Consider the following 13,921-nt stretch of genomic DNA (forward strand, 5'->3'; position numbering starts at 1 on the left):
CACGCCTCAAGCGACGTTGCATCAAGAAAGGTACAAGAAGACAGGGAAGACACAGATGGTTTCTCGGTCCTTGGTTTGGACCTTTTTGGACTAGGATTGGGAGAGTAATTAATAGAGTCCTCTTCCGAAGAATTGGTAATGGAGGACTGCGTTCCCCTCCAACTCGAGGGACCCTTCCTCTTTGAAGAGGAAGAGAGGTCCATGGTCTCAGTAGGAATGAGTGAAGAGGGAAGTTCCACACCGAGCTCTGCTAAGCAAGCTTTAGGCGTGGATGCGGAATGAGAAAGGGCCTTGACAGAGGACTGTGAGAGCTCTCTCTCAATAGGAGAACAAGACTTAACTGGACTCAGCAAATTAACCGAGTCACTTGAAGAAACACGATTAGCCCGTGGGTCCTTATTTTGTTTTTGAGCTCTAGAAGAACCAGATGATTTAGCCATTGGCAATTTAGAGGTGAGATGACTCATGGTGTCCAGCGGTATTATAAAAAAGTGATTGAAGGTAAGACAAGGTCCCACCACAATGTGATATTGTATAGGTTATTATGACATAGAAACTTGTTATATATTTTACCAACCTATTACTTTAAAATGTTATCTCCCAATAAGATACAGGTAAAAGTGACCTAATATGTAAATAGGTAGATATATAAATATACAATATAAATTTGTTATAAGCTTTATATAATTATTATTATTAATATTATATTAATCAGAACCAACTCCCACTTTATTAAAAGTAACTGCTAAAAGGAAATGGACCAAAAATACCTTTTCAGGCAATAAAAATACCCACCCCTTCCCCACCCTCAATGAAACCAAGCAAGCAATAAAACCTACTCAAAAGTGAACATTCAAAATCCAAATAACAAATACTTTAACCCCTTTCTGCCATTGGACGTACTATTCCATCCATGTGGGGTGGGCCCTACTTCCCAAGGATGGAATAGTACGTCCAGCGCGATCAGCCACGCTCACGGGGGGAGCGCGGCAGATCGCGGCCGGGTGTCAGCTGACTATGGCAGCTGACATCCGGCACTATGTGCCAGGAGCGGTCATGGACCGCCGCTGGCACATTAACCCCCGTAACACTGCGATCAAACATGATCGCAGTGTTCCAGCGGTATAGGGAAGCATCGCGCAGGGAGGGGGTGTGCTTCCCTGAGACCCTCGGAGCAATGCGATGTGATCGCATTGCTCTGAGGGTCTCTTACCTCCTCCTCCCTGCAGCAGGCCCGGATACAAAATGGCCGCAGGGCTGCATCCGGGTCCTGCAGGGAGGTGGCTTACAAGCGCCTACTCAGAGCAGGCGCCTGTAAGCCTGGAGCTGTGCACGTCAGATCGCTGATCTAGCACAGTGCACAGCAAAGTGTCAGATCAGCGATCTGTCACTTTACTGTGATGTCCCCCCCGGAGCAAAGTAAAAAAGTTAAAAAAAAAACATTTACATGTGTAAAAAAAATAAAGAAAAAAATTCCTAAATAAATAATAAAAAATATATATTGTTCCAAAAAATACATTCCTTTATCTAAAAAAACCAAAACAATAAAAGTACACATATTTAGTATCGCCGCGTCCGTAACGACCCGACCTATAAAACTGTCCCACTAGTTAACCCCTTCAGTGAACACCGTAAAAAAAAAACGAGGCAAAAAATAACGCTTTATTATCATACCGCCGAACATAAAGTGGAATAACACGCGATCAAAAAGACGGATATAAATAACCATGGTACCGCTGAAAACATCATCTTATCCTACAAAAAACGAGCCACCATACAGCATCATCAGCGAAAAAATAAAAAAGTAATAGTCCTCAGAATAAAGCTGACCCGAAGAATAAAACTGCTTTATCCATTTTACCAAACGTGGAATGGTATAAACACCTTCCCCCCAAAAGAAATTCCTGAATAGCTGGTTTTTGGTCATTCTGCCTCACAAAAATCGGAATAAAAAGCGATCAAAAAATGTCACGTGCCCGAAAATGTTACCAATAAAAACGTCAACTCATCCCGCAAAAAACAAGACCTCACATGACTCTGTGGACCAAAATATGGAAAAATTATAGCTCTCAAAATGTGGTAATGCAAAAACTATTTTTTGCAATAAAAAGCATCTTTTAGTGTGTGACGGCTGCCAATCATAAAAATCCGCTAGAAAACCCGCTATAAATAGTAAATCAAACCCCCCTTCATCACCCCCTTAGTTAGGGAAAAATAAAAAAATAAAAAAATGTATTTATTTCCATTTTCCCGTTAGGGCTAGGGTTAGGACTAGGGTTAGGGCTTGGGCTAGGGTTAGGGTTGGGGCTAGGGTTAGGGCTACAGTTAGGGTTGGGGCTAAAGTTAGGGTTAGGGTTGGGGCTAAAGTAAGGGTTTGGATTACATTTACGGTTGGGAATAGGGTTGGGATTAGGGTTAGGGGTGTGTCAGGGTTAGGAGTGTGGTTAGGATTACTGTTGAGATTAGGGTTAGGGGTGTGTTTGGATTAGGGTTTCAGTTATAATTGGGGAGTTTCCACTGTTTAGGCACATCAGGGGCTCTCCAAACGCGACATGGCGTCCGATCTCAATTCCAGCCAATTCTGCGTTGAAAAAGCAAAACAGAGCTCTCCCAATCAGGGGTTTACCCCAACATATGGGGTATCAGCGTACTCAGGATACATTGGACAACAACTTTTGGGGTCCAATTTCTCCTGTTACCCTTGGGAAAATACAAAACTGGGGGCTAAAAAATAATTTTTGTGGAAAAAAAAGATTTTTTATTTTCACAGCTCTGCGTTATAAACTGTAGTGAAACACTTGGGGGTTCAAAGTTCTTACAACACATCTAGGTAAGTTCCTTGGGGGTCTAGTTTCTAATATGGGTCACTTATGGGGGGTTTCTACTGTTTAGGTACATAAGGGACTCTGCAAACGCAATGTGATGCCTGCAGACCATTCCATCTATCTAAGTCTGCATTCCAAATGGCGCTCCTTCCCTTCCGAGCTCTGCCATGAGCCCAAACGGTGGTTCCCCCCCACATATTGGGTATCGGCGTACGCAGGACAAATTGGACAACAACCTTTGGGGTTCAATTTCAACTGTTACCCTTGGAAAAATACAAAACTGGGGGCTAAAAAATAATTTTTGTGGAAAAAAAGGATTTTTTATTTTCATGGCTCTGCGTTATAAACTGTAGTGAAAAACTTGGGGGTTCTAAGTTCTCACAACACATCTAGATAAGTTCCATGGAGGGTCTAGTTTCCAATATGGGGTTACTTGTGGGGGGGTTTCTACTGTTTAGTTATATCAGGGGCTCTGCAAATGCAACGTGACGCCTGCAGACCAATCCATCTAAGTCTGCATTCCAAATGGCGCTCCTTCCCTTTCGAGCTCTGCCATGCACCCACACGGTAGTTCCCCCCCACATATTGGGTATCAGCGTACTAGGGACAAATTGGACAACAACTTTTGGGGTCCAATTTCTCCTGTTACCCTTGGGAAAATACAAAACTGGGGGCTAAAAAATAATTTTTGTGGGAATAAAAAATAATTTTTATTTTCACGGCTCTGCGTTATCAACTGTAGTGAAACACTTGGGGGTTCAAAGCTCTCACAACACATCTAGATGAGTTCCTTGTCGGGTCTACTTTCCAAAATGGTGTCACTTGTGGGGTGTTTCAATGTTTTTTATTTTTAAGGCTCTGCATTATAAACTTCTGTGAAGCACTTGGTGGGTCAAAGTGCTCACCACACACCTAGATAAGTTCCTTAGGGGGACTACTTTCCAAAATGCAGTCACTTGAGGGGGATTTCATTGTTTAGGCACATCAGTGGCTCTCCAAACGCAACATGGCGTCCCATCTCAATTCCAGTCAATTTTGCATTGAAAAGTCAAACGGCGCTCCTTCCCTTCCGAGCTCTCGCTTGCGCCCAAACAGTGGTTTACTCCCACATATGGGGTGTCAGCGTACTCAGGACAAATTGTACAACAACATTTGGGGTCCAATTTCTTCTCTTACCCTTGGGAAAATAAAAAATTGGGGGCGAAAAGATAATTTTTGTGAAAAAATATGATTTTTTATTTTTATGGCTCTGCATTATAAACTTCTGTGAATCACTTAATGCGTCAAAGTGCTCACCACACATCTAGATACGTTCCTTAGGGGGTCTACTTTCCAAAATGGCTCTCCTTCGCTTCCGAGCTCTGCCATGCGCCCAAACAGTGGTTTACCCCCACATATGGGGTATCAGTGTACTCAGGACAAATTGTACAACAACTTTTGGGGTCCATTTTCTCCTGTTACCCTTGGTAAAATAAAACAAATTGGAGCTGAAGTAAATTTTTTGTGAAAAAAAGTTATATATTCATTTTTATTTAAACATTCCAAAAATTCCTGTGAAACACCTGAAGGGTTAATAAACTTCTTGAATGTGGTTTTGAGCACCTTAAGGGGTGCAGTTTTTAGAATGGTGTCACACTTGGTTATTTTCTATCATATAGACCCCTCAAAATGACTTCAAATGAGATGTGGTCTGTTATGGACCTGGTGGTTAGGAGCACCCGGAATGACCTGATGGTTAAACTAGAAACAGGGACAAGCTCTGGGGAAGTGGGAACTCTGCTGACCGCAAACCCTACTCCTATCACAAACACTAGAGATAGCCGTGGAGCGTACCTAACTCTCCCTAGACGCCTCTGCACAGCCTAAGAGCTAACTACCCCTTAAAGAGAGAAATAGAAGCCTTACCTTGCCTTAGAGAAATTCCCCAAAGGAAAAGGTAGCCCCCACATATATTGACTGTGAGTTAAGAGGAAAGTCACAAACACAGGAATGAAACAGGTTTTAGCAAAGGAGGCCAGTCTTCACTAAATAGTCAGAGGATAGAAAAGGGAACTATGCGGTCAGCACAAAAAACTACAAAAGCCACGCAGAATATGCAAAAAGACCTCCACACCGACTCACGGTGTGGAGGTGCAACTCTGCACCCCCAGAGCTTCCAGCTAGCAAGGAAATATCATGATAGCAAGCTGGACTAGAATTTAGCAGTAATAAGAAATATATTCAGAAAGCAGTAACAACAAATGAACTATCAGGGACTTAGCTTCTGCTGGAGTAGACAGGTCATCAGAGAAGTCCAAGAGAGATCTGAACCAATACTGAGACATTGACAGCTGGCAAGAAGTAACGATCTGAGTGGAGTTAAATAGGGAAGCCAGCATGACAATAAACGAGGGCAGCTGAGGAAGCCAACCTCAGTGACCAGCAGTTCCGCTCAAAGCCACCAGAGAGAGTCCAAGAGCAGAATTAACCAAAGTACCATTCATGAATACAGGAGGGAGTCCGAAAACGGAATTCACAACAGTACCCCCCCTTGAGGAGGGGTCACCGAACCCTCACCAGGGCCCCCAGGCCGATCAGGACGAGCCAAATGAAAGGCACGAACTAAATCGGCAGCATGGACATCTGAGGCAACAACCCAGGAATTATCCTCCTGACCATAGCCCTTCCATTTAACCAGGTACTGAAGCTTCCGTCTTGAAATACGAGAATCCAAATTTTTTTCCACCACATACTCCAACTCCCCCTTAACCAACACCGGAGCAGGAGGATCAACGAAGGGAACCATAGGTGCCACGTACCTCCGCAACAATGACCTATGGAACACATTATGGATGGCAAAATAAGCTGGAAGGACCAAACGAAATGACACAGGGTTGAGAATTTCAGAAATTTTATAAGGACCAATGAAACGAGGCTTAAAGTTAGGAGAAGAAACCTTCATAGGAACATAACGAGAAGACAACCAAACCAAATCCCCAACACGAAGTCTGGGACCAACACAACGACGGCGGTTAGCGAAACGTTGAGCCTTCTCCTGGGACAACATCAGATTGTCCACTACGTGAGTCCAAATTTGCTGCAACCTGTCCACCACAGAATCCACACCAGGACAGTCAGAAGGCTCAACCTGCCCTGAAGAAAAACGAGGATGAAAACCAGAATTGCAAAAAAAAGGCGAAACCAAAGTAGCCGAACTAGCCCGATTATTAAGGGCGAACTCAGCCAATGGCAAGAAGGTCACCCAATCATCCTGATCAGCAGAAACAAAGCATCTCAGATAGGTTTCCAAAGTCTGGTTGGTTTGTTCGGTTTGGCCATTTGTCAGAGGATGGAAAGCCGAAGAAAAAGACAAATCAATGCCCATCTTAGCACAAAAGGACCGCCAAAACCTAGAGACAAACTGGGAACCTCTGTCCGACACAATGTTCTCCGGAATGCCATGCAAACGATCCACATGCTGAAAAAATAATGGCACCAAATCAGAGGAGGAAGGTAATTTAGGCAAGGGTACCAAATGGACCATCTTAGAGAAGCGATCACAAACCACCCAGATGACAGACATCCTTTGAGAGGCAGGAAGATCTGAAATAAAATCCATGGAAATATGCGTCCAAGGCCTTTTCGGGACAGGCAAGGGCAAAAGCAACCCACTGGCACGAGAACAGCAGGGCTTAGCCCGAGCACAGGTCCCACAGGACTGCACAAAAGAACGCACATCCCGCGACAAGGAAGGCCACCAAAAGGACCTAGCCACCAAATATCTGGTACCAAAAATCCCAGGATGACCAGCCAACACCGAGCAATGAACCTCAGAAATAACTCTGCTAGTCCATCTATCAGGGACAAACAGTTTCTCTGCTGGACAACGGTCAGGTCTATCAGCCTGAAACTCCTGCAGCACCCGCCGCAAATCAGGGGAGATGGCAGACAGAATTACCCCCTCTTTGAGAATACCAGCCGGCTCAGAGACACCCAGAGAATCAGGCACAAAACTCCTAGAAAGGGCATCCACCTTAACATTCTTAGAACCTGGAAGGTATGAGACCACAAAATCGAAACGGTAGAAAAACAGCGACCATCGAGCCTGCCTAGGATTCAACCGCTTGGCAGACTCGAGATAAGTCAGATTCTTGTGATCCGTCAAGACCACCACGCGGTGCTTGGCTCCCTCAAGCCAATGTCGCCACTCCTCGAATGCCCACTTCATAGCAAGCAGCTCCCGATTGCCAGCATCATAATTACGCTCAGCAGGCGAAAATTTTCTAGAAAAGAAGGCACAAGGTTTCATCGCAGAGCCATCAGAACTTCTTTGAGACAAAACAGGCCCTGCTCCAATCTCAGAAGCATCAACCTCGACCTGAAAAGGGAGCGAAACATCTGGCTGACACAACACAGGGGCCGAAGAAAAACGACGTTTCAGCTCCTGAAAAGCCTCAACGGCCGCAGAGGACCAATTCACCACATCAGCACCTTTCTTTGTCAAATCAGTCAAAGGTTTAACCACACTAGAAAAATTAGCGATGAAGCGACGGTAAAAATTAGCAAAGCCCAGGAATTTCTGAAGACTCTTCACAGATGTAGGTTGAGTCCAATCATAAATGGCCTGAACTTTAACAGGATCCATCTCGATAGTAGAAGGGGAAAAAATGAAGCCCAAAAAGGAAACCTTCTGAACTCCGAAGAGACATTTAGACCCCTTCACAAACAAGGAATAAGCACGAAGGACCTGGAATACCATTCTGACCTGCTTCACATGACACTCCCAATCATCCGAAAAGACCAAAATATCATCCAAATATACAATCATGAATCTATCCAGATACTTTCGGAAGATGTCATGCATAAAGGACTGAAATACAGATGGAGCATTAGAAAGCCCGAATGGCATCACGAGGTACTCAAAATGGCCCTCGGGCGTATTAAATGCTGTTTTCCATTCATCGCCCTGTTTAATACGCACAAGGTTATACGCCCCTCGAAGATCTATCTTGGTGAACCAACTAGCCCCCTTAATCCGAGCAAACAAATCAGACAGCAGAGGCAAAGGGTACTGAAATTTGACCGTGATTTTATTGAGAAGGCGGTAATCTATACAGGGTCTCAGAGAACCATCCTTCTTGGCCACAAAAAAGAACCCTGCTCCCAACGGTGATGAAGACGGACGAATATGCCCTTTCTCCAAGGACTCCTTTATATAACTCCGCATCGCGGCGTGTTCTGGCACAGATAAATTGAAAAGTCGGCCCTTAGGAAACTTACTACCAGGAATCAAATGTATAGCACAATCACAATCTTGAATGCTTTGCACCCTTGCAGCGAGTTGATCCACACAGGAGGACAGACCCTGAATGTCCATATCTACACCTGAGTCCTGAACCACCCAGAGGTTAAGGGGAAAAGAGAAACAAAACACACTGCAAAGAAAAAAAAAAATGGGTTCAGAACTTCTCTTATCCCTCTTTTGAGATGCATTAACACTTTGTGGGCCAGCTGTACTGTTATGGACCTGGTGGTTAGGAGCACCCGGAATGACCTGATGGTTAAACTAGAAACAGGGACAAGCTCTGGGGAAGTGGGAACTCTGCTGACCGCAAACCCTACTCCTATCACAAACACTAGAGATAGCCGTGGAGCGTACCTAACTCTCCCTAGACGCCTCTGCACAGCCTAAGAGCTTACTACCCCTTAAAGAGAGAAATAGAAGCCTTACCTTGCCTCAGAGAAATTCCCCAAAGGAAAAGGCAGCCCCCACATATATTGACTGTGAGTTAAGAGGAAAGTCACAAACACAGGAATGAAACAGGTTTTAGCAAAGGAGGCCAGTCTTCACTAAATAGTCAGAGGATAGAAAAGGGAACTATGCGGTCAGCACAAAAAACTACAAAAGCCACGCAGAATATGCAAAAAGACCTCCACACCGACTCACGGTGTGGAGGTGCAACTCTGCACCCCCAGAGCTTCCAGCTAGCAAGGAAATATCATGATAGCAAGCTGGACTAGAATGTAGCAGTAATAAGAAATATATTCAGAAAGCAGTAACAACAAATGAACTATCAGGGACTTAGCTTCTGCTGGAGTAGACAGGTCATCAGAGAAGTCCAAGAGAGATCTGAACCAATACTGAGACATTGACAGCTGGCAAGAAGTAACGATCTGAGTGGAGTTAAATAGGGAAGCCAGCATGACAATAAACGAGGGCAGCTGAGGAAGCCAACCTCAGTGACCAGCAGTTCCGCTCAAAGCCACCAGAGAAAGTCCAAGAGCAGAATTAACCAAAGTACCATTCATGACCACAGGAGGGAGTCCGAAAACGGAATTCACAACAGTGGTCCCTAAAAAAATGGTGTTGTAAAAATGAGAAATTGCTGGTGAAATTTTAACCCTTATAAATCCTTAACAAAAAAAATTTTGTTTCCAAATTTGCTGATGTAAAGTAGACATGTGGGAAATGTTACTTATTAAGTATTTTGTGTGACATATCTCTGTGATTTAATTGCATAAAAATTCAAAGTTGGAAAATTGCAAAATTTTCAAAATTTTCACCAAATTTCAATAAATTCACAAATAAATGCAGGTATTATCAAAGAAATGTTACCACTATCATGAAGTACAATATGTCACGAGAAAACAATGTCAGAATCACCGGGATCCGTTGAAGCGTTCCAGAGTTATAACCTCATAAATGGACAGTGGTCAGAATTGTAAAAATTGGCCCCGTCATTAACGTGCAAACCACCCTTGGGGGTAAAGGGGTTAAAATAATTTTATTGAATGAAATTAAAAACCAGGAGAAACTGACAACAAACATCACCATATGTATCATAGTACATATACATCATTAGGAACACAGATCCCATATTATATACAAATATAATTGGCTAAATAATCCTCAAAAAAATCATATAAAGTGAAAGTCTAGCAATCAGTCTGTCAGGACTGCATAAAGTGCATAAGTAATGTGCAAAAGGGTATAAATACCAATGTATTAGTAATCCGTGACTCCCAAGGACACCAGCTCTAACATACGTTTCGCCACCGTGGCTTTTTTCAGTCCAGGGTACCAGATCACAGGACAGGCAGGGTCCGGCCGGCTTGGAAGCGAATCCAGAGTCCCCTTTACCAGGTGGAGATGAAATCCTTCCTTAAAGCGTGGTGGTGTTGTAGTCCCTTACTGCCTATGGCTTCTGATAAGGTCCTCACAGTTCTCTCTGTCCCCCATATAGGATAGGACACAAACCCGTATGACAGGTGACTCGGGCCTTTTTATAGGGTCTCTATCATGACCCGGGCTCTATGTGTCACTGTGCCTGCTGGGTATTAGGGCAGACAGGTAACTTGTAGTTCAGCTGTCCTGCCGGTCTCTGCTGTAAGTCTTAGAGTCCCTTACAACCTACCGGCTATCTGTGCTTCAGAGGGAAATAGTTCATTGCAGCTGGTCTCCCCTGATGTCACTCTCCTGTGCTTCGCTCTCCTGCACGCTCACTGAATGGTTCTTTCCTTCTGTATGTCTCTTTCTCCAGGGGTTGTAGTACTTCAGACTACAGGGCCCCTTCAGACCTTCTGACACTCTATGTCGGTCTGCACTCTTCTCTATAACTCAATTTCTGACACTTTTCCCTCCAAATCAGAATTTATATAGGGAAGCCACCCATAAGCAGTGTCAGGTCTCCCCCTTCTGGTCTGGAGTATGAACATGTTGTATGCATTGTGATTACCTGATAAAGAGATATCCTTCATCGCTTCCAAGCCGTGGCGTATCTAGGGGGGTAGCCGGGGCATGTGCCCCGGACGCAGCCGGCAGGGGGGCGAAGTCGGCCCGACTAATGAGGCGGTGCGCAGTGTCTCCCCTGGCGGCTGCATTCTGCCGCCCATGGTCTTAGAGTCAGCTGTTCTCTGTGCCAACTGTCAAGCTGACAGCCGGCACAGAGAAGCTGCAGAGCATCGGCTCCCAACATGTGCGGAGGTGGAGGGGTGCCCCTCCGCTGCCTACAAGAGAAAATAGCAGTGGAGCTGCAGCGATCTGTCTTCCTGCTTCCTGCCCATGCTTCCTCTCACACAGATGCGCCGCTGGATGACATCATTCAGAGGCCGGCTGTGTCAGAGGAAGGCGATGGAGATGCTGCGGCAGAGCGTGAGGAGAGGTGAGAGGGGTGTGTGTGTGTGCGTGTGTGTGTGTGTGGCACGCTGCATGGGAGTGTGCAGAGAAGTAAATGGTGTGTGTAGGGTGAGGAAAGGGCAGTGATGGGGCTGACGGGGAGAGGGCAATGATGGGGCTGACGGGGGGGAGGGCAATGATGGGGATGGTGGGGGAGGAGAGGGCAATGATGGGGCTGACGGGGAGAGGGCAATGATTAGGATGGTGGGGGAGGAGAGGGCAATGATGGGGCTGACGTGGAGAGAGCAATGATAGGGATGGTGGTGGAGGAGGAAATGATGCAAGTGGTGGAATGGGCAAGGATGGGGATGGTGGGGGAGGAGGAAATGATGGAAGTGGTGGAAAGGGCAATGATGGGAATAGGGAGGAAATGCTGGAGGTGGTGAAATGGGCAATGATGGGCGTGACGGAGAAGGCAATGATGGAGGTGGTGAAGAGAGCAATGATGGGGTGGGGTAGAGGACAATAATATGTGTGTGGACAATTTGAGTGGGGATAGGGGGATTTATTATGTGTGGGGAGAATTTGGGGATGGGGGAATTTATTATGTGTGCGGTGAGATTTGGAGTGGGGACGGGGGATTTAATGTGTGGGGGAGATCTGAGGACACAAAATGAAGAGCAAAAGGGGAGATGGGGGCATATATGAGGAAACAGTACAGGGCAATAGGGGCATGTATGAGGAAACAATATGGAGGAATTGGGGTCATGTATGAGGAAACAGTATTGGGGAATGAGGGCAGGTACGAGGAAACAGTATTGGGAAATGGGGGCATGTATGAGGAAACAATATGGGGGAATTGGGGGCATGTTTGAGGAAACAGTATGGGGAATGGGGGGGCATGTATGAGGAAACAGTATGGGGGAATAGGGGGCATGTATGAGGAAATAGTATGGGGGAATTGGGGGCATGTTTGAGGACACAGTATGGGGGAATTGGGGCATGTATGAGGAAACAGTATGGGGGAATTGGGGGCATGTATGACGAAACAGTATGGGGGAATGGGGGGCATGTATGAGGAAAGAGTATGGGGGAATTAGGGGCATGTTTGAGGAAACAGTATGGGGGAATTGGGGACATGTATGAGGAAACAGTATGGGAGAATTGGGGGCATGTTTGAGGAAACAGTATGGGGAAATTAGGGGCATGTATGAGGAAACAGTATGAGGGAATGGAGGGCATGTATGAGGAAACAATATGGGAGAATGAGGGCACAGTATGAGTAGCGATGTGAAAAATGTATGTGGACAGAGTACGGGGAGTGAGGGTGATGGGATGTGTGCAGACACAGTATGGGGAGTCAGGTGAGCAGGTATTATAGAAAGTGAGGGGGTAAATATATGAGGAGACAGTATGGTGAACAGGGGGATGTGAGAGGAGACAGTAAGAGGAGGGAGGGGAATAGTGTGAGGAGACAGTATGGCAGGACAAAAATGAGTGGGTACAGAATAGAAACTGAGTAGTGGGGGCATAGCATGGGGGGGACAGTGTAAGGTCACAGCCAGGAGGGGACAGTATACCTAGGAGGGGGAGTGTGATGAGAGAGTACAGTATAAATACTGGGCCCTATAGGGGGGACACAGTATGAGAGGACAGTGTGAAGAGGGGGGCCGGTATGGAAAGGAGAGGTCAGTGTGAAGAGCATGTACCATAAGAGGGACAGTGTGGGGGGTCATATTTTGTGCAGACAATATAGTGAGGGGCAATTTTTTATTCAGGAGCATTTTAATGACACTTGTATCTTTAAGGGCATCATGTGGAAATTTTCTGCAAAAGAACGGAGAAGATGGAAGTCTGCAGAGACGAGCTGTGGACGAGAAAATGCATCATGGGATCTGGACAAGATGAAGAAAAGAAGGAGAATGACTCCAGAGACGACGTCATCTATAAGGTACCTGGATGTAAATGTTATGTGTGATACTAACTAACTCTCATGTTTTTATTTATGTTAGGAGCATTAAAGGGGATGTCCAGGTTTGTATGGAGTCTGCAGTTATTCTTTGTGACTGCAGACCTCTGACTTCTCACAGTGCGCCCTGCACGCTGTCAGGATTCTCTCGTGCTGGCGATTTACATACATGCGGTCACGTGCTGACTAGACGTGTGGCCTCAGTCAATGAAAATGAACTGAGCGAGGCCGGGCACGTCTAGTCGGAATATGGCCAGAAGTATACAAATCACATACTTGTGCTGACATGACTGTCCATCGGCAAGGGAGAATCCTAAAAGTGTGCAGTGCATGAGTTGTGAGAATTCAGAAGCTGCGATGTCAGGATTCAGCTCTGCAGGTTCCAGTAGTCATTGTATGGACACTTCACTCATATGTGACTTTCATACTTGTGGTCCTGTGACAACGAGCTTCTCTCAGTTTTTCACTGATCATTGAGAGCATTAGGGAGAGCGGCTCGTGGGTACATGACTAAGTGCAATTCGCATATGTCCTTGGTGGGGGTGCCAAAATAAATTCTTGCCCCAGGTGCCAGAAACCCTAGATACACCTCTGTTTCCAAGCGTAACATCACTCTCCCCGTGAGGAAAGCAATGTCACTGTGACGACCAGGACCCTGGGGCGTCACAAGTGCATGCTGGGGCTTGTAGTTCCTCATCAGCTAGAGAGTTGCAGGTTGAAGACCAAGGTATTTTCACGACCGTATTTCATGGCTTCTCTCTCGTCTCCAGCTTATACTGATCGAGTTCTGAAGAGTTTTGCAATACAAGAGAATTTCTCAGCTGTGATGACGGTGAAACCCCAGAATCACGAGTTCCCCGCTCTGAATGGGATCCGAGTCCTCAGCCTGCTGTGGATCATTTCTGGACACACAAGTCAGCTGGCCAGCGTCTTCAACATCGGTGAGTGTGAGGAGCCGAGCTCCGATTTCTATTAACTGGCACCAAGCAATGGTCTTGAAAACGGTGGAAAAATTGAAACACAAAGTTGCAA

At 45.7% G+C, this 13,921-nt stretch overlaps 1 protein-coding gene across 1 annotated transcript in view; it reads left to right on the forward strand.

Annotated features, from left to right (window-relative positions):
* LOC143793483 (O-acyltransferase like protein-like) overlaps positions 1-13,921 on the forward strand; it is a 135,282-nt gene that overhangs the window by 58,624 nt on the left and 62,737 nt on the right. The window contains exon 6 of the mRNA XM_077280489.1: positions 13,660-13,830. Within this exon, the coding sequence (XP_077136604.1) occupies positions 13,660-13,830 (171 nt within the window). The remainder of the gene's footprint in view (positions 1-13,659; positions 13,831-13,921) is intronic.

The sequence above is a fragment of the Ranitomeya variabilis genome, chromosome 1, assembly GCF_051348905.1.
Source record: "Ranitomeya variabilis isolate aRanVar5 chromosome 1, aRanVar5.hap1, whole genome shotgun sequence".
Lineage (NCBI taxonomy): Eukaryota > Metazoa > Chordata > Amphibia > Anura > Dendrobatidae > Ranitomeya > Ranitomeya variabilis.